The 27087-nt window shown below is 38.5% G+C and overlaps 4 protein-coding genes across 6 annotated transcripts in view; 1 reads left to right on the forward strand and 3 right to left on the reverse strand.

Annotated features, from left to right (window-relative positions):
* Window positions 1-696: 696 nt before the first annotated feature.
* On the reverse strand, window positions 697-12927 carry ptdss1a (phosphatidylserine synthase 1a). Its single transcript, XM_053488140.1, has 13 exons — window positions 12707-12927; window positions 11500-11591; window positions 11361-11405; window positions 11049-11173; window positions 10794-10952; window positions 8870-9021; window positions 7756-7897; window positions 6544-6656; window positions 6112-6177; window positions 4280-4379; window positions 4099-4167; window positions 3922-3982; window positions 697-2923 (listed from the first exon to the last, which is right to left on the reverse strand). Exons 1-13 carry the CDS (start codon window positions 12886-12888, stop codon window positions 2838-2840), a joined length of 1392 nt encoding a protein of 463 aa, XP_053344115.1. The 5' UTR covers window positions 12889-12927; the 3' UTR covers window positions 697-2837.
* A 1857-nt stretch (window positions 12928-14784) lies between these two features.
* On the reverse strand, window positions 14785-21578 carry LOC128513985 (membrane-spanning 4-domains subfamily A member 4D). 2 transcript variants are annotated; one of them, XM_053487583.1, is made up of 8 exons: window positions 21488-21578; window positions 20549-20586; window positions 19867-20029; window positions 17865-17975; window positions 17531-17587; window positions 17307-17405; window positions 17078-17203; window positions 14785-16209 (listed from the first exon to the last, which is right to left on the reverse strand). In XM_053487583.1, exons 3-8 carry the CDS (start codon window positions 20023-20025, stop codon window positions 16180-16182), a joined length of 582 nt encoding a protein of 193 aa, XP_053343558.1. In that variant the 5' UTR covers window positions 20026-20029; window positions 20549-20586; window positions 21488-21578; the 3' UTR covers window positions 14785-16179. The 2 variants fall into 2 exon arrangements, with proteins under 2 accessions (XP_053343558.1, XP_053343557.1); XM_053487582.1 differs by having other exon boundaries at window positions 20531-20586; window positions 21488-21559.
* si:ch211-269k10.4 (uncharacterized protein LOC100150242 homolog) overlaps window positions 21564-27087 on the forward strand; it is a 5819-nt gene continuing 295 nt past the window's right edge. The window contains exons 1-7 of the mRNA XM_053487584.1: window positions 21564-21604; window positions 21708-21759; window positions 23473-23646; window positions 23760-23879; window positions 24434-24490; window positions 24582-24716; window positions 24999-27087. The exon at window positions 24999-27087 is cut by the window's right edge and continues 295 nt beyond it. Of these exons, the coding sequence (XP_053343559.1) occupies window positions 23479-23646; window positions 23760-23879; window positions 24434-24490; window positions 24582-24716; window positions 24999-25100 (582 nt within the window). The 5' untranslated portion in view covers window positions 21564-21604; window positions 21708-21759; window positions 23473-23478 and the 3' untranslated portion in view covers window positions 25101-27087. The remainder of the gene's footprint in view (window positions 21605-21707; window positions 21760-23472; window positions 23647-23759; window positions 23880-24433; window positions 24491-24581; window positions 24717-24998) is intronic.
* Window positions 26790-27087, reverse strand: part of zgc:158766 (uncharacterized protein LOC100009641 homolog) — a 32663-nt gene continuing 32365 nt past the window's right edge. For both annotated transcript variants that reach the window (XM_053487581.1, XM_053487580.1), the window contains one exon: window positions 26790-27087. This exon is cut by the window's right edge and continues 51 nt beyond it. The gene's annotated coding sequence lies outside the window, so the exon portion shown is untranslated.

Raw genomic sequence — 27087 nt, forward strand, 5'->3', positions numbered from 1 at the left:
AGATCTGGTCACATGGACTCCGTGTGGTCTGTTTGGGACGCATGTGGAGACTGAGGACAGTTCCACTTCACCATGAAGACGGTCCTGTCCTCGGCTGATGCAGACAGCTGTTCTCTGAGGACTCGTGACTTCAGTCCCTCAATAGTTCAGGACTGGAGTTTCCTACAGTCTACCTGAGCCTGCAGTAACCAACTGAACTTCATATGAACTTAAACCAGGGGTCTCCAGATCCAGTCCTGGAGGGTCAGTGACCAGCACAGTTTGTAATTCACCAACCCCTGAACACACCCACTGAACCTAGTAATTAACAGATTAGTTAAATCAGCTGTTTTTGAGAAGAAGAATCACCAAACTGTGTTGGACTTCCAGCCTCCTAACACACATTATTTTCATCAAGAATAATACATTACAGCGACCTGTGATTAAAAAGAATAATAAACTGGATAAATTAGTTTGATTCATTTGGATTTGCATGAATCTGAATAAATCAAATGAACTTTTATTAATTCATTCGAGCATTTGATTCACAGTTTAAACCCGTATACGACTCTCACAGAATCTCACATAAATTAAATTCATACACAGTTTAAGTTTAAGTTCGATTCACTTCTCACCAATCATTCATTTACTGTTTATCTTCAGATGTGTCCAATAATTCACATGAGCTCGGGTGTGGAGACAAACACACGACACTCGTCACAGGCAGAAGTTGTTTTAATCACTTAAAATAAACCACACACACACAAACATCTACAATACATCATCACATAGAAACACAGAGCCGTGTGAAATCCTCTACAAACGTGTCAAAGTCATTAGGAATAGTGAAGATGTGCAGGCAGGCAGCTCGTCCTCCCTCGGCGGGACCTGGGCCGAGACGCTCGGCGAAAAACAGGAGGAGGAAGAAAGATGGGGCGGGGACAAAAAGTGCATTCTGATCAGAAATAAAAAGCTAGAACACCTGGAGACCTACTGCCTGAAGCTCAAGCTAACTGGCCAGTCATCGGGTTGGTGTGTTATGATCAGTAAACCCAGGGAGCGGTCAGCGTTTACACTCCTGAAGAACTTAGGTTTGATCCCAGAAGCTAAAACTCTCCTGAGTCATGGAAAACCCCAAAAAGCTGCCTCGCTAATCAGCGTCACACATGTCCGGCTAGACAGACAAAACTAATTACTATACTGTGCAAATAATTCAATTACACACATCAGACATGGCAAATAAATCTTTGAATCGACTCATCTTGTAGAGGAACATTTTTCCTTTGCATTCTCGTTAAAGGAATAACAACGTTTCATGAAATTATTTTAGCTGCAGATTCAAAAATAAAAATCAGCAGTATTGGAAATATTGGAAATGACGGATTAAAAAAAAAAGGTACTTTTGAGCTGAAAACGACTTTATCTATGCAACTTATAATTATTGCAGTAAAAAAAAAAAAATACAGTAATAATAACAATAATCATCGTATGTAAAGGCAGGATCAGGCAGGTGTGTTAGATTCGGTTAAGGCGTGTCCTCTGTTAAGATCATGGACAAATTATAGGTGTGTTGTGTGTTTGTGTACACACTGTTGCTGATATTAAAAAAGTTTTTTTTGTTGTTGGTTTTTTTTTTTTTCATTACTGCTGATTAACCGCGTCAGAATTTACAGTACCTGGAATGAAAGATTAGTTTTTAAAATAGGTGTCAGTCTGTAGCGACGATGACTGGGAGTGTTCGCGATATCGACGTGACGTATCCGACTGTATAACGGCACGCGTTTGGGTGTAGTGCGTAAAAAAACAAAAACAAACAACTCGTGACGGGAAGATTGTCGTCAGTGTGGGGAAAGAAAATGAAAACAGGAATGGTCTACTAAACACTCCGAAACCTTACACGTCATCACAACAGTATATAACGGACTACTATTAGGCAATATGTCAGTTATTTTGGCACACACACACACACTCATGCAGGCACATCAGTGTGTTAGAGGCTTTGAGAACGAACAGAAATGCAGATACTGGCTTCAGTGGTCTGGAGGTAATAGATACGAGTTAGCAGCAATCCTCGTCGTCTTCATCATCATCATCATCAGTCGGTGGTAAAACAAAGTGCATGAACCTAGGTGTGCTCCGCTCTGAGCATGTGCCGATAAGATAATCAGTGCTACGATATAACCGTGATATTTACTGTAATGTTGATTTTTATGAACATAGTTGCAAGACCAATTCCCTCCACCAGGTGGCGTGAGGACACAATTGTTATACACTGAACAGATCTGACACCGGTGACGATTCTACTGTACATTACTCTATGAAAGTAAACATGAGCCAAACTTTATCTACAGTATATGGGGGGCTATTTGGTATAGCTCCGCCCTTTCCTCCTAAGCCACACCTCCTAACATGGAAGGATCTGTCCTGGAACGCTGGATGTGAATATGGATTTACGGATGCCTGTTCTGTTTGTTTGTAAGCAATTTCTTTACTGTGTGTGAACTTTAAATCGTGAAAACGTAAATATATCGGCACACGCCGCACCGTGTACGAGTCTGTCGTCATCACCGACACGGAGACAATACTGCAATGGGAAAAAAAAATAAAAAATCTTTTCCTCCAGTGGAAATGTACATGAATCTCAGCGCTTGTGTTTTCACCTCGTCGCCTCCGCAGCGCCACCTGCTGGATGAACACTGACCGAACCCGGAACCAAAGACACGGCCGTCACGCCCTGATCTTCCCTCCGACGTCTGGAGCGCTGTTTGTGCAAAAGCTTCATCTTTCTCTCCCTTCATTCTTCTCCTCTCCGTCCTTCCTGGGTTTCTGCGGGAGCGAGGCGTGTGTGGAGAACGTCTTTATTTCTCCACTCCGTTGACGGGTTTGCTGTGTCCCGAAGCCTTCCCTCTCTTCCTGGTGGTGCGAGGGGCCGTCGATTCTGACCCTGAGCGTCAAATTAGGAAGAAGTTCGGTCAGAGTCTGTTAACGAAGATGTTTCTCTGAGTGGATCAATCAGTCTGTCAGTGAATCAGTGATTCAGTGAGTAAGTCAGTCAGAGATTCAAGCAGGTAAAGATTCAGTCATTGAGTCACTCACTGATTCATTTAATCGCAGAGTCTATTGATAAGTATTTTGTCAGTATGTATATTAATAAATCAATGACTGAGTGAGTCAGTTCAATTAATGACTCAATAAAGTGTGTGTAATGAATCAAAGTACAGACTCAAATACGCGTCATTGAATAAATCAAGCAAAATTTGTGAAAGTGAATCAGTCAGTAAATAAGTGAGTCGTAGAGTGAGTGAGTCACTGAGTCATTCAGTGAGTAAGTGAGTCACAGAGTCAGTGAGTGAGTCATTGAGTCAGACAGTAAGTAGTTAAGTCAGACATTGAGTCAGTCAGTGAGTGAGTTATTGATTGAGTAAGTGAATCAGTCAGTGTATAAGTGAGTCATTGAGTCAGTGAGTGAGTAAGTGAGTCCCAGAGACAGTCAGTGAGTATGTGAGTTATTGAGTCAGTCAAAAAGTAGGTAAATCACTCAGCAGTAAGTGAGTCATTGAGACAGTGAGTGAGTGAGTCATTGAGTCAGTCAGTGAGTCACCCAGTAGTGAGTGAGGGAATGAGTCAGTAAGTAAGTGAACCATCATTCAGTAGTGAGTAAGTGAATGATCGAGTCAGTCAGTCAATGAATCAGTCGGTTCGTGAGTGAATCAGTCGGTAAGTATCTGAGAGTCAGAGAATAAACAGATTAGTTTGTAAGTCAGGGAATCAGTAGGTAAGTTAATCATGAGTCAGTCAGCGACACAGTTATTGATTAAATCGTGTAGTTTACTGAGTGAATGAACAGATGAACTGAACGTCACTGGAGTTTTTCTGAGGTTACCTCTGAGAGTATTTTATAAATAGATGTAGCAGGAAGTTTTTAAACACACACTCTATTACCTTTCACACACACGCTGTCTCCGGCCTCGGGGTAAAAGCTGTCCTCACTCTCTGACAAACTCTACAAAAGACACCAGCACAAAACATTAACGTGTGTGTGTGTGTAAGTGTGTATAGACATATAGCTTTACAATTCCACAGAATTGTGCTAAATTTCCACACAGGAAGTGGGCTGACCTTCTCTCTCGGGCCGTAAGTCTCAGCGTACCACACCATCCCATACAGGCATAGAAACGTGATGAAGGCCTGCACACACACACGCACACACACACAAACAAACCATTTTCTGTTGATGTTTGTTGTGTGGATGTGATTATCTTTGCAAAAAATAAAATAAAAAAATAAAAAATTCTCTCACCACACACAGGAGCCACAGAATAACGTAGAGGATCTGCGTCTTGGAGAAAAGGTCCTGTCCAAATTTAATACACGCTAAAGCCTCGAGAAAGGCGATGGCTCTAATGGAAGAACGAACAAAGCAATTAATTACAATAGGAAATAAAAATGAAATAAAAATTAGGACTAGGGATTTCTGGCAGGAGACGATTTTATCCATCATATCATGATATTCAGATTCATCACACACACGCATTCTATTAAACATGACCCATAAAGGATTTTAAACCTAAAACAATAAGTGAATAAGAGAGACTACATATGATCAGTGAGTTCAGCCATTCAGTGAATCATTTGAAGAATTATTAAACACTAGCGCAAGTACGTGTCGATGTTAAAGAGTTTTTATGGAAACAGTTAAAAGGTTAAATCTAATAATAATCTGTTGATCTTTAATGTAATTAGTGATATTATTATTATTATTATTATTATTATTTGAGGTTGAAGCCCACGTACATGTCTGTATGTCTCTCTGTACAGCAGAACTCTCTGTCTAACTTATTAATACAAAGAAATAAGACAAATACACTCCCTGTTCGGTAATCGGAGAGTGAATCACAGATGAGAAATGGAAAAAGTAGATAAAAGGATAAAGGTGAAGTTTTGTCTTAAAACCACTCCAGCGTGTTAAAATTAACTTCAGCGCTGTTATTTCAAGTGAAAATATGAACTAATCCCAGTAAAAATATTCACTTTATCTTTTCCAATTAATATCTATTGGTGCAGGTGTTTGTTTACATTGAGACAGTAGCGCATTAGTAGATTATTATAAAGTAGATTATTAAATCTGGAGTACATTATAACTGTTCATAACATCACAACATTTTACTCAACATTTAGATTTCACTCTACAGACAATCATAGAGTCAGTCAGTCAGGAGAGTCAGTCAGTGGGTGAGACAGTCAGTGGGTGAGACAGTCAGTGGGTGAGACAGTCAGTGGGTGAGACAGTCAGTGGGTGAGACAGCCAGCGAGTCATTCAGAAAGTCAGTAAGTGATCGAGTCAGTAAGTGATCGAGTCAGTAAGTGATCGAGTCAGTAAGTGATCGAGTCAGTAAGTGATGGAGTCAGTAAGTGATGGAGTGTGTAACACAGCTCCTTTAAGCCGGTTCCCTCGATGTGCAGGGAGACGCGTCAGCAGTGAGACAGGGAAACCGGGTTTGCACCCACCCTGGTACTAAAAGTCAAAGGCAGTTTTGCATCTCATTTGGTTTTATTAAATTGCAGCAAAACTGCATCTAAATAAAGTTGTTTAAACGTTTCTGAATAGGTCTTAATAAAAACATAACTTTATGACTGGACCAGGCAGTGATCAAAACCCCAGCACTCCTCCTCCTCCTCATCATCATCACACTGTTGAAATTCTTACTAAACCACAACCAAGAGGAGTTTGTCAGATCACACGATTCATATAATGTCTAAACGTGTGTGTATGTGTGTGAGGCCGAGGAGATCAGAAACGCCCAGGCCTGTGTCTCAGCTGCTGTTTCCACCAGCGCCAAAACCGCCGGGGCTACAGAGGCGGAGAGCCTCGTCCTTCAGTTAACATCTACTACAGCTCCCTGCTGCGCCTAGCAAACCACAAGCCACGGTGCTAACTGCTAATCACACACACACACTCACTCACTCACTCACACACCACGTCTCTTATCCGCTTTATATCAGGCGAGCGAAGAGGGAAGGAAAAAGTAAACGACATAGAAACAAGTATTTCAGATTGATGTCATTGATAAAGAGACGTAAAGCATCCTGTGTGTGTGTGTGTGTGTGTGTGAGTGAGAGTGAGAGACGAACCCAAACACCCAGCACTGTGTCCCGACTCGTTTACACTGTGTATCAGTGAGATAGGCGTAGTACTGCCTAAAAAACAGAGAGAGAGAAATAATTATGTTTTTATGGATGTTCTGCCAGTGGTTAGGTAAACAACAACAACAACAACAAAAACAGTAAATTATTCTTAGATAAATAACTTAGAAACAACAGGAAAACAAGTCCAGGAGTAAATAAGAAGAGTACATTTTTTTGTAAAAGAAATAAATGTATAAAAACAGTGTATATAATAGTATATGTATTATATTATATTATATTTTATATAAAAAGGCTTAAAAATCCTTAAAAGTCTTTTTTTTTTTTCACAAAAACAATCAGGTTATTTTCTGAAATATTTTAATATTTTAAAACTTCAGGGGTAAGTGTGAGGGGGTAAAACCCCCGAGCCGAGCTGACCTGACAGTGGGTGCGGTCATGACGCCGATGAAGAGGATGCGACCCCAGCTCAGAGCGTGGCATGCTGGGAAAACAAAGATGTGCTTCAGGAAGAAGGTGTTTAGCTCGGTCAGCTGTGGAGGCACAGAGAGAGAGAGAGAGAGAGAGAGAGAGAGAGAGAGAGAGAGACTGAATTACACCTCCGTCTGTCTATCTATCTTGTCATCCATCCGAGCATATCTATCCATCCATCTATTCATTTATTCATTCGTCCACTTTAAACCATTCACCATTTGTACTTATTCAACCATTTTAGGAAATTTTAGTCCTTTTATCGTTGTGATTATCGGACGCAACACGCACGACCCTTAAAAATCCCTCCGCAGTGACCTCATCACCACTGCATGGTCACATGATCATCACAATAATCAACAGACCACCTCTTCACTATCAGGAGAAACGAACCACCTTCATCCTGCACCACAGGGCGTGGCTGCTTTACATTTATGACATCTAAATTCAGCCAATCCTTTACAAGTGTGTGTGTGTGTGTGTGTGTGTGTCCATGTAAATTCTCTCAACGGATTTGTTTGCACATGCAGAATGAGCCGCTGAGGATGGAGAATCACTACAGGCGCTCACTTGCATTAACGGGTGCGTGTGTCTGGGGTTTTATTACCATCTAATCATTGTCTCAGGAGAGAACACACACACACACACACACACACACACACTAAAGCTCCCACTCGGTCCCATCAAATCAGTGTAATTACTATTAAAGAATCCCAGGGAGAGACGGCGAGAGTGAGACAGGACAGCTGTCTCACAAGACGGAGACGTTCCTCTTATTTAAGACTTTATCGTGAGAGTTCTCTTCTACACTTAATATCTGACATAAACACTGACTCACACGCTGTACGTACTCGAACGTGTTAATACCAAAGCAAAAAATAGCATTCGGCTTCATGCGAGTTTCACATCCGCTCAGAGCTACGCTCTGCTAAAGTGGTGTCGCCGTCGTCGAGTCAAACGTTGGGTGTAGCGGGTGAATATAGTGAAATATTTCAACATTATTCGCACACATAGATTCCGTTTTAATTCAGCTGGACTGATTACCTTCACTGTTAATGAGTTACCGAACCGAACTCCAAAACACTTACTGCCGCTTTAAGTGTCACTGTATAACACACTGTCGTATGACACGCTGTCACATGACGCGCTCCTGAGTCTCACCTGCCAGATGATCATGAACAGGTAAACCCCGGTTACTCTCTGGAAGGAGGATTTGGGGTCGAACCAGCGCACGTAGGTCCAACTGGCCGGCGTGAACTGCAGCGCGGCGCGCTTGATCTTCCCCGTGGTGGTGTGGATGTCCCTGAACAAAACACACACACACAACACACACACACACACACGATTAAAGTCAAGTCAAGCAGGTCTTCATTAATTTTGATCCATATAAAATTTTTTGTTCACACAGGATGGGGCCGGCAACCAGGCAAGACTTTAGTTTTGGGTTTTTTTTTCTTCTTTTGAGTATTATACTTAATGCTAAATAAATAAATTAAAAAAATCTAACAAAAATGGCTGGAAAAAACCCCAAACCAAGTCAAACCAAACCGGGACTCGTGATGACATCAGAAGTAAAAATGATTGACATTTACAAAATACTTAAAGTAGAGTTAGGGCTTTGACTTTCCCATGAATATTCAGACAGAGGAACACCTAGTCCCTGAAAGTCAACCTCGCTGACTTTGTGTGTGTGTGTGTGTGTGTGTGTGTGTGTATGTGTGTGTATAAACTGTACACACTCATTCACCAACACCACTTGCATGTTACAGGAACTCGGCAGGGTGTTGCACCCCCCCATACAGTCCTGACCTCGCTCCAAGCCTTTTCCACATGGTTAAAAAAAAATCCATTAAAGGAGTTCCTAGGAGGCCGGGGTTTCAGACACAGAAACCTTTCTACCTTGATGGTATCCAAGCACTAGTGAAAGACTGGGATAAGTGCATGTGCATGAGTCTAGCAGAGGATTATATTATTATAATTTACATATCGATTATATATTCCTATAATAATAATAATAATAATAATAATAATAATAAATGTTCCACTAAAAGATCACATGACCAGGCATGTCTCTCTGATCCTGATCCTATAAAGGAGGCAGTGAGACACTTTGCAAGTCAACGTGAATTCAAATGTCATGTAGACACGTGACGTCATTTTGAGTTACCATTCACCCACACCTTTTATATATGTGTGTGTGTGTGTGTGTGTGTGTGTGTGTGTGTGTGTGTGTGTGTGTGTGTGTGTGTGTGTGTGTGTGGGCACGTATACTCACTTGATGCTGGCCCAGTGGTACGTGCGCATCTCCAGGAAGCGACACACGGTCATGCCGAGCCAGATCCCTCCACCGTTACACAGCAGGATGTCCAGGATCACCTGATCCCACCAGCACTCCGCGAAGTTGGGCAGAAGGTGCATGAAGAAGAGCTGCAGGGAATTCCAAACACACATTTCCTGTATTTTTAAACACAATTTTATCGATTTCTCCTCAAACTACAGTGGCAGAAAAAAAAAAGGAAGGCCTTTTGTAATTTTATGGTTTTCTGCATTAATTTGTCACAACTTATGATCTGATCTTTATCCGAGTCAGGGGGTATTGACAAATATAATGTGTCTAAAATAATAAACTCTTTTTTTTTTTTTTTGGCTTTATTGAACACACCCATTCAAAAATCAAAATGGCAGTGGAAAAAGTTAGTAAACCCTTGAAATTAATAACTGGTTGGAAAAAAAAAAATTTCACTAGACATGAGTGTGAGATAGACATAAGTAGAATAAAACCTCTAACCAAAATAGAACGCAGCAACCGATACTAATAGAGTAACAGAAACCAGACTCTGGTGTAAAATATACATAGCAACAAAGATGAGTAATATTGCACTTATGATATTGGTAAAGAATATTGCTAAAATTATATTGCACATGATATTGCTAAACGATATTGCTTTAACGGGTTTAACGCACAAACACACGGACACGAGGCGAGGTCTAAAGTCAAAGGCTTTCTTGAGGACACAGCTGTCTTTTCCTCTTCGGCGGCGGGATCGCTAAAGACGGCTCTGTGCGAAAGTGAAAGTGGCGTGGGAGATCGCGCAGTCCTCTCACCGCAGTCCTTATGGCCGTGTGCATTTTTGGGCATTTTCTCTAAAATCTTCCCCCTCCCCCCACCGGTGATGGTGATTGTCGGTTTATTGAGTCCGTCAGAGAGGGCCCTGATGGAGGAGGGCTGGAATGAAAGGCCAGGAGTGGTTAAGGAGAGATGGTGGTGTGTAGTTGAGGGGAAGGGGGCTGGGGGACATCTGCTGAGATGTGTGAAGTGGGGGTGTGGGTTAGGACAGGAGCTGGAGGAGATGGTGGAGTCTGTCTTCATTACCTGGTCAGCAATTTCCACAGCCAGTGATGGTCTTCATCCAACACCACACCTCACTCATGTTGTTTAGCCTTTAACACTCTTTACCCTCGTTAACGTTTTCTCTCAGCTCTGTCTGTGTCCTTTTCACTTCCTCCTTGTCACCACACCTGAACAAAGCCATTTTTTTCTGTTCCGTTATGTCGTGATGTCCTTAAACCACCCGAGGTTTATTAATCGGAAAACAGCGTAATGGTCTGTTATACTTCCACATGAGCATTCCAGGAAAAACAAACAACAAATAAAACGGACTCCAGGTATGCTAACCCTTGACTTAAATAAGCTTTTCTGAGGTCATTAACTCCAGGATTATTATTTTAAACACATTATATTCGTCAACACACTTGGCTTAGATGATGATCAGATCACATTTTATGACAAATTAATGCAGAAAACCATAAAATTTTAAAAGGTTCACATATTTTTTTTCTTGCTACTGTGATTGTGTGACAAAGCTGGGCGCGTGTAAGATGGGCGTGGTTTTTAATCCGCTTTCCACAGAATTGGTGTTGGCATAATGAAGGATTTCTGAAAATCTCTTTAAAGCGAACAATAAAATCCACTGTAGGAAATGTAGGTCAGAGAGGAACACTGCAGAGGATTTATGACTAGTTTTGGCCTGACTGCGCCACTCCATGACAAGTCACGCGGACTGGCAAAAGCTATAAAAATTAATCATGTGCTGATTTCTTTGGTTTCATGTCAGCGCAAGTCTTTATGCACATGAGCTTAAACCAAAAAAAATACCGGATGAATTGCAGGAATTAGTGTACTCTAGGGGGCGCTGTACCTCTGTAAGCTCCCACGTGATGCTGATGGTCCAGCAGAGACCGTAGCTGCGGATCAGCAGCGCCTTCATGCCCCAACCCCAGAAATGGCTGAACGCGAAGATGTCGAAATGACTCAGGATGCGCTCCCACGTGATCACGTGACAGTTCACGGCGTACTCCTGATAACGTAAACAGCCGAGAGGAATACAAGTTAGACAACAGACAGGACACGTCTCAATATTAAAGGTACCACGGACACGTATACCATACAGTACCATGATATCAGCTTCACGCTTGGCGTAGCGCAGGTTCGGGTCCAGCCAGTACATCAGACCCTTCACCTGCTCCCAGTTCAGGAAGATGATGAAGACCAGGAAGAGGAAGTACAGCACGCTTAAACCTGTCAGCCAATCAGAAGTACAGCTTTAGTCTGTCTGTTAAGGCTACTTATTTTAAACTGGAGATAAAGGACTGACATGTGAGCACAGCTAGGAGATCTGAGGCTCGTATTTGAGAACAAACAGTCCTGATAACGTACACTAACGCAATCAGGTGACAGGTGAGACTAATAAAGTAAGGCTGCTTACCGAACACTATGCGCCATATTGCTGGGTGTGGCCTTGTAAACGGACCTGTGCAAGAAGAGAGAGAAAAAAACAACAACCATCAATCACAATTCCAGACTTTAGAAAAGCATATCAAAGGCATTAAAGAAACACTTCTCACCGTTTGGGAAGGCAAGGACGCTGATGACTAAGAAAAAGAAGATGATCACTATAAGACCTACACGCAGGTTACTGTCTTGATTCCCGTCGTCTCTGTCAACAAAACACATGATGATAAAATAAATTAATAGGGATGGAAATCACCAGTGACTATCCAATACAATATTATATTAACGACAGATAGGTGGATTAATTTTGCAACTCTGTAACCATCACATTTTTACAAATGTCCAGATTTATCAGTTTGATTTGATTGGTGAACGTTTGAAGTCGCAATAATTTTAAACAATTCTAAGCAATCTATATAAATACAATACAGGTTTTATCGGTCAGAACTCGCTCTTTCAATTAGATCTTTATGCTTCAAACTTTGAAGGACCAGAAACCAGCCTCGGAAAAAATTCTGTCTGCGAAACCTGGCTGGACAGAATTTACTGAATCTCCTGCGGTACTTAGATATCTGTCTGAAGTTTAACCTGAACCAATTCAAATGTTAAATAAAAGTGATGTTATGAACAGTTATGTGTGGGATTTAGTAATCTACTGTAAAATAATCTACTAATGCGCTACTGTCTCAATGTAAACAAACACCTGCACCAATAGATATTAATTATAGATATTAGATTTTAATTTCTTTATTAATAGATATTAAAAGAAGGACAACTTAGTGTAAACAAATAATAATAATAATATCACAGATTAGATTAAATCTCATCAGATTATTTTTATCTTTAACCTTTTAACTACTTCTATTTTAAATTCTTATATATTCCCCATCAATGACGAGTACTTACACACGTATACAGTATATATAAACAGTGAGGCTGGCTGACTGGTAGTCACGTGACCACGCAAGCCCCGCCCCACTGTACACTACACATGGTTATATATTTACAACAATACGGAAGTTACACTAACGCGCCAGGTACCCGGATGTACACCGTCGCATAGCGCGCGCTAGTCTGCGCCACAGATAGGAAACGGTGGTTTTCCCAGGAACCCGGGTGCGCGCGTGCAGAGACGGTTGAAATGATGACATGACGGTCACTATTTAAAATGTTTTTTTTTTTCTTTAAATAACGAGAATAACGGACGCTGGTGGTGTACGCCAGTGCGTCAGCCATTTTCTTTTTTTTATCCCCCCCTCCATTTAGCATCATTGCTATGTAAAGACTAAAACACACACACTCACTCACTCACTCACTCACCTCGTAAAGGCGAAGTACATAAGGCTGAGCACGGTGCAGGTCAGCAGGGTAATGGTGTGAGGTTTGTAGAAGAACTCGATGGTGATGTCCTCCACCTGCTGCTCATTGATCATGCGGAAATGTGTGCGGTAACGGCCATCGTCCTTGCTCAGAGTGCGGGACCCGTACACGGACGCCGCCATTACTCGAGCAAAGAAACCCCCTCCCTCGTCTGCCTGTCTCTCTCTCTATGACCAAGCCTGAGCTCCGGCTCGAACCCAAATCTCCTCCTTTAGAGCTGGAAGTGCACTAGATAACATTTAATGCTCCTCTCATTACCTATAAACACTTTTTACCTTAAAGTGTAAAAAGTTATGTTGCAAAGCACACACAAACAAAAATTTATGTTTTCCGAAGTAAAAGAACAGAGAAAAATCAACTCTGGAAAGAATAAATTATGGCAAAATCTTATTTGGCTGTGTCTCAAATCGAACTCTAGGGAACTCTAGGCTTCCTAGTACACCGCCTCGTTCAGAACGCACATGCTCATTAAAATTAGCTTGTTGCTATTATATAAAGGAAGCTGTAAAACTAATCTATAATTTATTTTTATGAATAATTCCACTCAAAATTATTGAGTTCACAATGTAAATAAAAAAATATGTGAATGTTCTTTTCTAACTTTCTAAAAATTTTTTTTATAAAAAACTAGAGGCTTGTCCCCAGAATTAGTCGTTATGCTAAAACCCTTAAAAAGAACAGATCAACAAAAAATACACAAACGTTATGGTTAATTATTTAATTTGATATTGTAGTCTAAAATATACCAAATACTGTAAATGTCCTCGTTTACAGTCTTCACATCTTAAAATAAAAGCACAATTACAGGGATATTGTTTTTAAAAATGGCGCTGACTTTCAGTTAACGAATGATTTAAAATGCATTTTTAGTTGTAACTAAGCTTTTTCTTAGTAATATTCCAACACATCTGAGGAAAATGTTGATATTCCGAAGAGTTTTATATATGTTTTATGTCACTATACTCTTTCCTTTGCCTTATTCTCATAAACACAACATATTCTGTGATATTGTTTTTCAAAATGGTGAATCCCTTATGTGCTTTCAGTTACTGTTTAAATTTAAAATGTGTTTTTAGCTGTAACTAAGCTTTTTTTAAGTAATATTCCAACACATCTGAGAAAAAAGTTGATATTCCTGATAGTTTTATATAATTTTTCTGCCACTTTGCCTTTTCCTTGGCCTTATTCTCATAAACATAACATATACAGTATAATACAATAATGGCTTATGGCCTAAATGCAGACATGACATGTTTATTGTGTGCTTGTCTTATTTTTATATACCTCATCTTCTGCAATAAGTTTTTTAAAGTGTATTTATTAAAAATCTTTTATTCTTTTAAAAATCTTTTTAAAAAACACATTGCATGGTGTAATTATGCTTTTATGAAGACAAAGTCTTTTCACACCTTTGACTTCATGCAGTTTAATTCTGTTTACTGCTCTTTAGACCTCTTTTTTAAATCTAAAAAAACAGTTAATTTAATTATTTTTGCGCCATTTTCTCAATATGAGTCTAAGATGTCCAATACTGTACATCATGAAATAATTCATTTTAAAAAATAATTATTTTGTATTGCATGTATATAGTTTATAAATATAAAATGATTAGTGTTGCCACCTGTTTCTTTACTTTTTTACTTCTGTTATGAAAAATATATTTAATCTCCCAGGACGCACAGTTCAGGTTTTTTCATATGGCGGATTTTATGTAGAATTATATATTTTATACATCTGTATTACAGAATCAGGTTTCTCTGGGGTGGTGAGTGTTTTTGTTTGGTTGGTCAGCCAGTTGTGTCAAGTTTTGTACATAAAAAACAGCCACCCTAAATAGAACAAAAATATTAGTTTATTAATATTTAATAATTAATATTATTTTATCCTTATGTGGTGGTGATTAAAGAGCCGTGGGAGAAACCCAGAGAACGTGGATGAACACAGACACTGGGGGATTGAGCACAATTTATATTTACAGTAGCTACAGCTTTAACTTGGTCGGTGTCACATAACATCAATTTCAGTAAATATAATTTTTATTTAATAATATTTTTTACATACAAACAGAAGTAACAGTGTATGACATGCCCAAAAAATAAAAATGTGTCATGCTTTCAGTGCACTTTTAGATTTGGTTTGTCAGATAATTTGTTCTAAAACCTATTCCTAAACATGTTAAAAAAATATTGCACCCATGTTAGAAAACTTGTAATCTGTGTAAAACTGTGTAATCTGTTCCATACGTTTTAGATGTGCATTGTTGAGCTTACAGTTGCATTTACAGGATGCCGATGGACTAGATTTCTGTTCGTGGAGAATCACGTTTTCCTTGCATGTTTAAATCAGATGATGACACAACTACACAGCTTATTTCTGGATGTTGTGCTCAGCTGTAGTCTACACAGCTCCAACAATCCAATTGTGCTGCAGTTGATTGAATTCTAGGTATGTCGAGAATGTGCAGAGAATTGTGATCTAATGTTTGCTTTCCTTTGTTCTTTTGTTTCCATTAAAGCAAAACCCCTTCCTAACCATAGGCCTCTTGTTAAACCCTGCAGTAATACAACTGCTGCAACATTAACTTCCCTTAACTGACCACAAACAAGTGTAGCCCACACACACACACACACACACACACATACCCAAGCACCCAGAAGCGGCAGCTTCACATATACGGTGAAGTAAGTGTTATTTTGACAAAGCAGACTGTTAATGTCTGAGTGATGCGATCCTTTGAGTCTAACATGCAATAATGATATAAATACACAGCAATAATGTGATGATAAAACAATAATGAGAGCAAGCTTCCATATAACATTATTGGTGCACACATCACTTTTATATTACATCCTTATAAAGATATTAAAGTCTTTCAAAGAGTTTGTACTTTGTGTCCTTAGCTGGAGAACATCTGACTGAAAAACTAAAAAAAAAAAACATGCAGAAAATGTTGAGCTGGTCTGCACATTTTCACACCCTCTGTTCCACACGCACGCACGCACACACACACACACACTCGCATTTTTTAGTCATGTAGACAACACACGGTTTTAATACTCAGTGCTATACAGAACAGAATAAGAATAATTTTACATATAATAAAATGTGAATGTAAATTGTAAAATGAGTCTATTACATTTATGATTAAAATGTGTAGATTCATATGAATACAAAAAAATTACTTTACATTACATACAAGCACATCAGCCCATTAACAAGCAGCTTTTTAAAAGAAAAAACAAGTAAAAGTAAGAACAAGCAACATCCTCCTTACATTTATTTACTGAAACTCGGAGATGTGAATACTGTATATGACGCCTTGCTCGGGAAAAGAAGCAAAGCTCATCCGAGGTCATCAAAGGTCACTAAATCTTTGTATAATGAAATAACCGTGCAGTTTCCGTCCATCACACTCACATGTCCTGTTTCAGTGTGATCATGGGCTGGAGAGAAAAGCAGAACAAAAAGAGAACGAGATGATTTTAAGGGACTTGAATTAATTCTACAGTAATGTATAAACTGATAGACAAAACTCATGATAAACATGTACAGAATAGTTAAATATCTCTGCGTACTTAATATAGAATGAGTAATATAAATGATAACGTGCCAGTATAAGGAAATTTTATCGTGTGTATATTGAGACACTTCTCTGTCTGAGGTTTCTAATTTATCTAAACCAAGCAGTTTATCAGCGCACGGTAAAATCATGCTTTAATCTGAGGTTCAGTGATTTTTTTTATCTGATTTCTCCGCACATAGGCTAAACCGGACTCTTTCATACATGGTTTGTTTTCCAAAATGCCATTATTTTCTGTGTTCTTGTCTTACATTTCTACATAATCCCAGTTTAGGAAAGAAAAAAGCAAACAGATGGATCAGGTGAATCTAAAAATTAGGAAGCTAACAATATTTAACCGTTAGAAGAACAAAAGTCTTTTTTTCTTTGCACTCCTTTTAAATGATGAACAATAAACCCAGGACAACATGTTTCCCTTAAACGCCAACCCTTTACAAATCCAAAATTATTGTTTAGAATTTTCTTAATAATATCTTAAACCTTTCACAAGTTTAACATTATTTCATGGTACTTGGTCTAGGAAACAATCATTCAGTTCAGTTCTTGGGATAGTAATGGGTTTCGTTCCTTCTAAAAGGGAAATGCTGTTGTTAAGTCCTTCTGTTATAAAGTCTTCTTTTTTTAATACTTCCTATATTTTTCTTTCTGGTTAGTTTGTGCAACACTGTAAATAAGACCTGAGAGTGTTTTAAATGAATTTTAAATGAATGTAAATGGTTCTTGTACATTACCAGGGTGTTAAAATGAGTTCGGCACATGGCTTTACTTTCCCAGTGAATCAGAATCGCAGAGAGGAGAAACTCGAATGCGTACAGCACTGAGGCCACCACGCCCAGTCCTTTACACATGTTATTATTCTATATAAAGGGTAGAAATAAATATAAATCAAATACTTAGGTCAGAAATTCCTGTTTGTTTTAAGTCATCATTAGTATAATTTGTGCTAATAATAAAACTGACCCGGCACCATGGCAGATAAATAATCTCTATCACACACGTGACAATAAGGCCAACTGCCACAGCAAGGCCAAAGATGTTGAAGATAAATGAAGCTTTCATCTGTTTGCAAAGACAAATACAACATTTATAAATTCCTGTGCACACTTATTGGTGATTAGCACCTAAAGCTTTTTAAATTTATAACCAAACTATTAGAAAGTAAAATGAGTTAAGTTTTTACGTACCACAGGCATCAGCGGAGTGTGTCCAGAAGTGATTGTCAAACTGCCACACAGTAAATACTGAAAAGAAGCATTTAAAAATTGATTTGTGGTGATTAAGACAATAAAAAATAATTAATACTCTATAGAGCCAAAGTGTCTGTTCCTTTAATTCGGCTCTTTACTCAGTCAATCACTTCACTATCATTTTATAACTGGATGTAAACTTGCTTAATGTATTATTATTAAGTTATTTATATAAACTGTATACTTTTGTTAACAAATTCATCTAATTAGAATCTGAGCGAGAGACATGAACAAGGTTTTTAATATAATCTACACAGCACCACTGTCTTACCATGATGAAGGAAAGGACGAAGGGAAAAAGAAAAAAGTCTCCAGTCATTTCGAAGCTGATTAAGATTCCTCCCAAACACAGGATGAAAACTGCAGTGATGATCTGCGCTGCCTTCAACAGAAGAAACAAAAAACACAACTTTAATAATGCTTATAATGCCAGATATAATGTTTTATAAAAGTAATGTAAGAAAGGGTCATAGGGATAAATTAACAGTGTGCCAGCAAAATGAGATAATTTGATCAAAATGAACTCTACAGCCTGTGGGGTCAACACAGAGACCCAAACACAGAGGATCGGCAGATAAGAAGTGTGCAGGATCCAAGCAGTGTGAGAGTTGGGACCAAAAAGAAGTGGACGAGGGAGTTCAAGATCAATGTTATCAGTCAGTGCAGAAATAAATCTGATTTGTAAAGCAGAGTTATGGTTGAGAAGGTGGAAGCCATGATATCGTATAGTGCAGCGAAGAATCCAAAGCATGAAAGTGAGAAACTAATTTTAACGTGAATTTAGCAGACAGGATACGATACGCCGTGGCTGGGAGGCATGAAAGTTGGGGTTGAACCACCACATGGGGGAGGGAAGCGAGAGCTGGACAAGTGGGATGTCCCTGGTATACAGAGCATAACCCTCTGACTTAGTTAGGGGCCTTAAAGTTCGGCACCAATCGGCTTGTCCTGTACTAGCGTTAGTACCTATTGTTAGGGGGTAAAGACGTTTTAGAAATAGTTAAAAGGTAAAAGCTAAAAATAAGCTGATCAGCTCCCTGTGAGAAGAGTTATGACAAAGGCCACCTTAGATCACTCAGAGAAAGTGGAGACTTTTTATAACAGTTCAATTCAATTCAATTTAATTTGTATAGTGCTTTTAACAGTTGTTACTGTCCCAAATCAAGTAATGATTAGATAGTCCCTATAATGCCAAGGCCCTCAAAAAACGTCATGTAAGAAAGGGCCATAGGGATAAAATCTTAAACTTCATTTTATCAGATCAACTCTTCAGTTTGTAAGAAGGTGGATGCAAACGCAGAGGATCGGCAGATGAGAAGTGTGTAATAGCAGGATTCAAGCTATTCGTGACCGAAAAGTGGAAGAGAGAGTTTATGATCCATGTTGTCCATCAGTGCATGAATAAATCTGAACCTCAAAGCTGAGTCATGGGTGAGAAGGCAGAAGCAAGAGTTCAAGAGCCATGGTATCAATCAGTTAATCTGAATGGCTAAGCAGAGTTCAAAGAGTTCAAAGCCATGATAGCATTTAGTGCAGCGATGGATTCAAATCGTGATGTAAAAGCGTAACTGTGAGAAGGATAAAAATCAACATAAGACATGAAATCAATCAAAGAAATTGTTCTAGAGTGCACACAATGATCTGATTACGGGGTGAGCGCTGAGCTTCCTTACACGCCGCTGGTCATCATTAGTGAATAAGAGCTGTGTGACACATTTTTGCGTTTTTAAAAAAAGGTAGAAGAAGTATTGCACACTGATGGAGAATATTTTGTGCATGTTTAGTTAAAATAGTTTGGGCCATGTGTGATTTTTCAAAACTCTATAAATCCACACGTCCTTCAGTTTTACATGAATAACAATTAGCCAAAATGAGTTAAAGGTAAAAAAAAAAAAAAAAGTTTACATATAAACTGCCATGAAATTAGAAATAAAACATAATTTATATAGAGATAATATAAGGAATGTGGTGTATAGAACAAATTAGTTTTGTCTTTACTCATGAACACGATATGCAACACGTTATGAAATACAGGGTGGACTTGATAAAAATTAATTAATGTAGCATGCCCAAGGTGCTTTATTAAGAAAAGTTTTTGCCTGTTTATCATTTAAATTTTTTACTATTTACTATTTAAATTTTTTCACAAATTGGACGTCATTGCTTGGATTATATTTTAATTCACTATTCACTTGTTGTTCCATAAATATAAATGCAAAAAATAGTGAAAAATCTTTTTTTTATATTTTGAACTGTGTTGTGAGTCCTCCTACCCCGAGCGCTTTGGGGCGACCCCGCTGAAACACTTTGTAGGAGTCCTTGAACCTGCATGTGAATTTGTCAGGCATGAGCTGTCCCTCTCGGGCGTTCCTGATGCTGCCGAGGGGAATAGTGATGACCATGCAGTCATCCGGCTTGAAGGTGTACCTCATGGTTCTGGACGAAAGTGAAAGGAGGGAAAGTGAATTGAGTGGATGAAATGACAAGTGTGCGGAAACATCTGTCTGCACATAGAAAAATAAATAAATATTTCATAGATACTTTATCAGAGATGGCACTGATCTCGATATGAAAACAATAAAAATCAACTGATATCAAGATCTGTCTGAATGATTTTTTTCTTTAAAAGCTACAAAGCTTGAAAATGATGTTTAATACTAAGGCAGAAGATACAGGATAAAACACATGAGCAAAAATCGTTGTACATTACGTCAATTTATGCATTATAGGGTAAACATTTCTAGTTCAAACATAAATCAAAGATCAAAAATATAATGATGTACAGATGTATACTTCTTGTTGAGGTTAATTGAGGGTCTTCACTGTTCTGTTTCTTATGTTAAGACAAATCCATATCAAACCTATTTAAGTACACACACTGCCCATGTGCTAGATACTGTAAGAAGTGTGATGTGTTACTTCAGAAATAACGATCACCTGGTTTATAAAACTCACACTTCAGCAACATGAAGATTTTTATGGTGAATTTGAAGCTGAAACAGACACAGAGAAAAGGAAGTGAGCACTAAATGTGTAAAAATTGCATGCATTTTTTTTTTTTTTCGTTTCAGATACGGGAAGCTTTAGTTCAACTGAATAAAACACTTTTCATGCACGCTTTTAGGTTAACACATTTGGACATGCATAAAGACATTTCCAAGTACATGTATAACATGTAATAAAACATATATATCTTAGACTCTGTGTGACATTCAGTATAACTGTAACAGAATTATGGACATAAATTGGTGTGTTAAATAAACACATTAAAAATGGACAACATTAAATGAATAAACATAGTGAGCTATAAAGTGGAAAGTAATTAAAACTAGCCGTGGACCTTATGTCATGTACCATATAGAAAATAAATTTTCTTTATGGTGTATTATTATTCATCACTTTTTTATTTTTATGTAATATAAATGTGAGATAATAATCATTAGCACTAGTTTAGATACATTAATAAGCAGCTAAAGAACTTTATGTCATATAACATAATATATAATTCTACATTTTAACATAAATTTTAAGCATGCACAAAATAAATAATAAATACAAAAAAGCTGTAATCATAAAAGCCTTTAAAAAATTACACATACGGTAAGACCAAATTGAAACATATTAAATAAAAACCATTAAAATATATAAAGCAAAACGTTAATGCACTAAAACGAATCTAAATAATAATATAATTATTATTATTTAATGAATTAATTATTTTAGGTATTTATTTATTTATCTATCTAATTATTTAATAATAAAATAACTCACAGAGTAATCAAGTGTAAAGCGATAAATAATCTAAACAAATGTTAGTACTTGTAGTTGTATATAAAGTAGAAGATTTATAAGTTAAGTCTATTTAGTGTTGAGGGTGTGAGAACTCTGACTTACGGCTGTTGTCCAGCGTCTGGTCTGAGAGAGTGTGAGTTCAGTTTAACCGCTGCATGTCTTCGTGGTTTCGTCAGTCCTCACTCCATTTCCTTGTTCATCAGAGCTGCAGTGTGTGAAGTAAGATAGAAATTACTTTCTCACCAGCCTTGTTCTGATCGCACGCACTGAACCGGGCCTTCTCACTAAAACAGGGTTTAAACTCTTTTATTTCACCTAATAGTTTTTGTTGCTGGTGGCTGACGGTCGCTTTCAGGAGGAGGATTGCTGATGCGGTGAGTCTCTGATCGAAAGCTTTGAAGGAAACTCGTACAGAGATTGTGTTTAAGTAACTGTTAAAATTGTAATTGTGTTTAGGTGTTTATGAATGTGTTTGGGCTCGACTATAATTATACAGTCGACAGGAACGAACACTGATATAAAAAAATCAACACAGTGGAGATTTTTTTTTACATTAATTGATTTAACCATATATTTATATTAATGTAATGAAAGTGAGGAGGGAAGAAAGGAAATGTGTTATTATTTTTATGATTATTGATTAGTGATTGTAAAAGTGACAGGGTCACGGTGGCTCAGAGTTACTCATGGGAGGTTCTGGGGTTTGAGCCTCTCCGCCGCCAGGTTGCCACTTTCGGGCGCTTGCAAAAAGTACCTTAACCCGATGCCCACATAGGCGTCGCGTGGAGCAGCAGAACCCGCTGACTTTAAAAGATGATCAGAGAGAAAGTGTAGAGTGGACAGTGAAATGGTGGACCAAGATCAGGATTCCTGGAAGGCTGACCATTGGACCGTGGCCTACCCTTACTGTACACGATGTGGCAGGTTAACAAAAAGGGAAAAGTGACCTGATTTTAGATTTGCACTGTGTAAATGTCTTTGCTCTAAGGTGAAAGTGACCTCTGTGTGAATACAACTTGTGTGTCCATGTTTTTGTAAATGTGAATTGTTTGTTAATGTGTACCAAAAGTTTGGACACACCTTCTTATTCAATGTTTCTTCTTTATTTTTTATTGTTTTCAACATTATATATTAATACTGAAGACATTGAAATTATTACAGAACAAATAGTAAAATAAAACATGTTAAATACCCAGAATGTGTTTATTTTTTATTTTTGATTCTTTAAAGACGCCACCACTTGGTTTCTTAAAGTTTCGCACACTCTTGGCATTCTCTCAGTCCGTTGTGACGTCATCACCTGGAATGGTTGTCTACTAATTTTGTTCCCAGAGCTGTTGAGTAACTTGTTGGCTGCTTTTCCTTCACCCTCCAGTCCAACTCAACCCAAACCGTCTCAACTGGATTTAGCTCAGGTGGAGGCCAGGTCATCTGATGCAGCACTCCATCACTCTCCTTCTTGGACAAATAGCTCTTATATGACCTAGTGTTTGAGGTCACTTTGCTGGTCATTACAAATAAACTGATCCTCTGCAGTGAAGGTAGCAGTTGGTCTTTCCTGGGACGGTTCTCATGAGAGCCAGCGTCATCATAGCGTTTGATGGTTCTGGTGATTGCACTTCAGATTACAGCACTTCAGATTGTTCTCAAGACAAGGCAAACCTGTGACCTGAAAACCATTCCAGGTGCCTCGTGAATCTGATAAGAGAATGCCATGAGTGTGCCCAGCCGTCATCAAAGCCAAATATGGCTACTTTGGAAAATCTGAAATCTAAAATATATTTTGAAATGTTTAACACTTTTTTGTTTACTACATAATTTTATACATGCTCTTACATAGTTTAGATGTCTTCAATATTAAAGTACAATGTTGAAAATGTTAATAATAAAGAAAAAAAGAAGGAGTCAAGAAGATTTGTACAATCTTAAGAAGTCAATCTAAAAAAGTAAATTTATTTAAAAGTGACTTGCATGTGAATGTGACTTGCATGTGACTTGCGTATGAATGTAAGTTGCTCTAAGCACAATTTGAGATTCTTTATACTCATAAATGTGGCTTGTCTGTGTTTAACTCTTGTTTAGCGTAGCATTTGATGGCGTCTGTTAATATCGCTATGGATGTGATCGAGGATCAGTCGGGGAAACGTGGACAGGAGGGAGACGAGGGTCCGCTGATTAAACATTACAGAGTCTCGGAGCTCATTCCTGCACCAGAACTTCCTCTGCACAAGCTCCTAAAGAAGGAACCAGCTGTGTGGGCCGTAAGAGTCACGACTGCACCATGAACACTCAATAACTTCTTCTTCCTGCTTCTTCTACTTCTTATTAAAGAGTTCATCTCTCTCTCTCTCTCTCTCTCTCTCTCTCTCTTCAGTCTGTGCAGGTCTGCAGTGGGGTTTTAAGCCTTGGAATTGGAGTCATGTTTGCAGCGTCCTTTAAAATTGAAGACTTCTTTCTGACCTTGTTCAGAGTCCCGATCGTCACTGGCATAATGGTAAAAACTAAACAGATAAAAGCTTGCTGTTCATGTGATAAATATCGAGGAAAAGAAGTTGAATGGAACTTCTTGTTCATTTAAAAGTTCATTTAAAAGAAATTCTCTACATATTTGGTGTCTGATTCCAGTTTTTTTTTCCCCAGTTCTATGATGTGGTTTAGGACACATTAGGTCATGTTGTTATTGAACCCCCAAACACCCACCCCCCCATTGCCCACCCCCCCCCCCCACACACACACACACACCAACCCCGTAAAGCTGTAGCAAAAATGATGATGCTTAAGATAAACTGCTCTTCCTGTGAAACCTCAAATAAGAAATCATGTCTATAATTATTCTACCAGCCGTGTAGCTCAGGTGTTAAAGCATCTATGAACTCAAGATTCAAAGTAACTGTAACTGGATAGGAGAGAATAAAAAACACTTCTTTATGCTATAAGAAGAACCAAAACATTTGGAGGCATGCTTTTATAGAAAAACAGATTAAAAAAAAAATGATCATGATTCTATAATTTTAATTTTCATGATTCTTGTTTTTGTTTATGTTTCAGTTCCTGGTTGCCGGGACTCTCTCCATGTTGCTGTACAGACACCCCGCGCTCTTACAGGTTCACGTCCCTGCCTTGTACACGTGTGATCTTGCCATTAATTATAGTTTTTTTTTTCTCTGACATGCAGCATGTTGTTTGTTTCCTGCAGATCTGTTTTCACTCCAACATCTTCTGTCTGTGCTTATCTATGATCGGAGCCGTGCTGCTGTCTGTGGATATTGGTGGCACTAAACCTAATTCTAATCCCCCTACACCCGAATCTCTAAGTTCTCAGGCTCGACAGGTCAGAAATAGGCATTTTGAAATCCTGATTTGATGTTTAGATGGATATGAACATTATCTAAAATAGAGCTGATGATCCAACATATTAAAGTTTGGTGTCTGAAATATCTTAAAATGTTGCACAATGTACAAGGCTGAGCACAGGAAGCTGATGGCCAGCAGTTTAGTGTTGTGCCGACACCCATATTTTTGCCCATTTGGGATTTTTATTACGCTGTACATACAGGACACCCTGTTAACCATGTGTTAACTTTATTCTATTTCGTGTGTGTGTTTTATGCAGGTGGAAATCATGGTGCTGTGCGTGACGGTGTTGGACATGATGGTCTCCATAGTCCTCGTATTACTGATTCATGCGGAGAAACGCCGCAAGGCGAAGCAGTGAGCCGTCTCTCAGCCCCTCAGCTTTAAACCCAGAGCGAAACATAACCTGCTGCAAGTAACTGATCAAAGTCGAGTTCTTTAAACGGACGCTTTTGTGATTTTTTTTTCCTAAACATTTCTTTGTGAGAACAGGCAGCAGACCAACTGGTAGATAAACATCTTAAGACATGAGACACAGTTACGAAACAGCTACATGTCAACAAAAATGACATTTGCAAGCGGGTCGATTCCGAGGTCACCTTCGTCTTTTGAATAGCTTATATATATAAAATATACTGTATATTATAAAATAATATATATATAGATTTCACTTTTCGCTTGCAGTGTAATGTGGTAAACATTTTAAAAATAGAAATATCATGTCTATATCTGATAATGTGATCGTTAGTCCTGAGAAGGCACTTTATCCTGGTGAGGTTCGCTAAACTTTTTGCTAATTAAATCATAATTAAATAATTCTTTACTATTTTGTTCAACCAAAGTGTAGGCCTCTATCAGGCTGAAACATGTGACTTACTTTCCTTTTTTAAAACTTTATTCAATTTGTGACGAAGATCTGTTGGACAAAGATAAAGAGTCGACTCGGGTTTGTGAACTGAATCATTTAGCGACTCACTGGAATGAACTAGAGTACCCTCGCTTTTATTACATGGCTGTGACAGTGAGTGATGTGTTGAACCTGTTGTCTTCGTGCAGCTGATTATTTCCCTCTAACAGCATGCTGCCCAGTGGTTTATTCCTTCACATCACCCTGCCAGTAATCACTAAAGTTCATTTCGGACATTTTTTCCATCCATTTATAGTTATGTTGGGTGTTTTTGAACCGTCCATGAAGTAAGTTCCTGTTCGGGTCTAGACAGAAAGCATCTGTGAGGTGTGAAAAAATTTTCACACCCCTAAGACACACATCGAATTTCTGCTTTTTTAGTTTCTTCCTTAAAATGGAGCTCTGGTGTTTCTCACACACGCTAAAATAAGACGAATTACGCCATTTATTAACATCCAGACGCTGCAGGAACGGCATGATCGCGTGCTTTCCAACCGAGAGCTGGAGTTGTATCATTTACCGTTAATACAAACGAACATTAAACCATGTGCAAACAATTAAACCACGAATTAAACCAGCCAATTAATCCATTAGAAGAATTGCTAAAATAAACTTAAAATAAGAACTAGATGAGAAACGCTGAGAGCTCACACGGCCTCCTCTCGGGTTATGACCTGCTTATAAGGCTGAATAGCTTTAACGCCAATTTAGTGTAAACTCCGTAAATAAAACTGCATATGAATGTTAATATTAACACCATAACCAATTAAATATACCTGATTAATGAAATAAATGTAACATACAAAAATAGTATTTGATCTTTTGTTAGTATATTAATCGCTCATAGACTTTAGAGATAAATGTCCTCAACTTCCGCTTTTGTCTTGTTCTTTCTCGCTGTAGCGGCGGTGTCTCTGCGCTCGCAGCACGCGACCCGCGTCGTGGTCACGTCGAATACAGGAGTGTGTGAAAGATATGAAGTGTGTGTGTGTGTGTGTGTGTGTGTCAGAGTTTCTTGAGACGTTACACCCTCTCTTTGTCTTTACTCAGTTATAAGTGAATTAAACACACAAAAACAAGCTGCGCTCTTTTGGCTTCTTGTCCATGTAGGACAATGTGAGACAGAGACGGAGAGACGGAAAGTTGGGGAATGATTTTATTTTATTAGTAGTGCCGGATCTAAAAACAATTTTAGAAAAAGGAAACATTTCTGTACACAACATGCTTACAAACAAACAAAAAAACAAACAAACAAAAACAAGACCCAAGTTGTGCTTTTCGCCTGGATTTCATGGATGCGCTTGGTGTTGAGTCCGGCGCGTACCAGCAGTGTGACGGGTTGAACAGTTTCCTTGAACACAGAAACAGTGTGAAGTAGTGTGTGTGTGTGTGTGTGTGTATACTGTATATACAGCATCGTAAGTTCAGTGTTTAACCGCTG

The sequence above is a fragment of the Clarias gariepinus genome, chromosome 26 (assembly GCF_024256425.1).
Source record: "Clarias gariepinus isolate MV-2021 ecotype Netherlands chromosome 26, CGAR_prim_01v2, whole genome shotgun sequence".
Taxonomy (NCBI): domain Eukaryota; kingdom Metazoa; phylum Chordata; class Actinopteri; order Siluriformes; family Clariidae; genus Clarias; species Clarias gariepinus.

What these genes read in the sequence shown, in the direction of transcription:
- LOC128513985 (XM_053487583.1), bottom strand. Translation starts at nt 20,025, where the DNA reads ATGAGGTACACCTTCAAGCCGGATGACTGCATGGTCATCACTATTCCC. An exon ending in ACACTCCGCTGATGCCTGTG is followed by an intron (nt 17,406 to 17,530) that starts GTACGTAAAAAC and finishes CTTTGCAAACAG; the next exon opens with ATGAAAGCTTCATTTATCTT. An exon ending in GAACTCATTTTAACACCCTG is followed by an intron (nt 16,210 to 17,077) that starts GTAATGTACAAG and finishes TTTTCTCTCCAG; the next exon opens with CCCATGATCACACTGAAACA.
- ptdss1a (XM_053488140.1), bottom strand. Translation starts at nt 12,888, where the DNA reads ATGGCGGCGTCCGTGTACGGGTCCCGCACTCTGAGCAAGGACGATGGC. An exon ending in CGTCCTTGCCTTCCCAAACG is followed by an intron (nt 11,406 to 11,499) that starts GTGAGAAGTGTT and finishes CTTCTTGCACAG; the next exon opens with GTCCGTTTACAAGGCCACAC. An exon ending in ACACAGTGCTGGGTGTTTGG is followed by an intron (nt 4,380 to 6,111) that starts GTTCGTCTCTCA and finishes TTCTTCCATTAG; the next exon opens with AGCCATCGCCTTTCTCGAGG.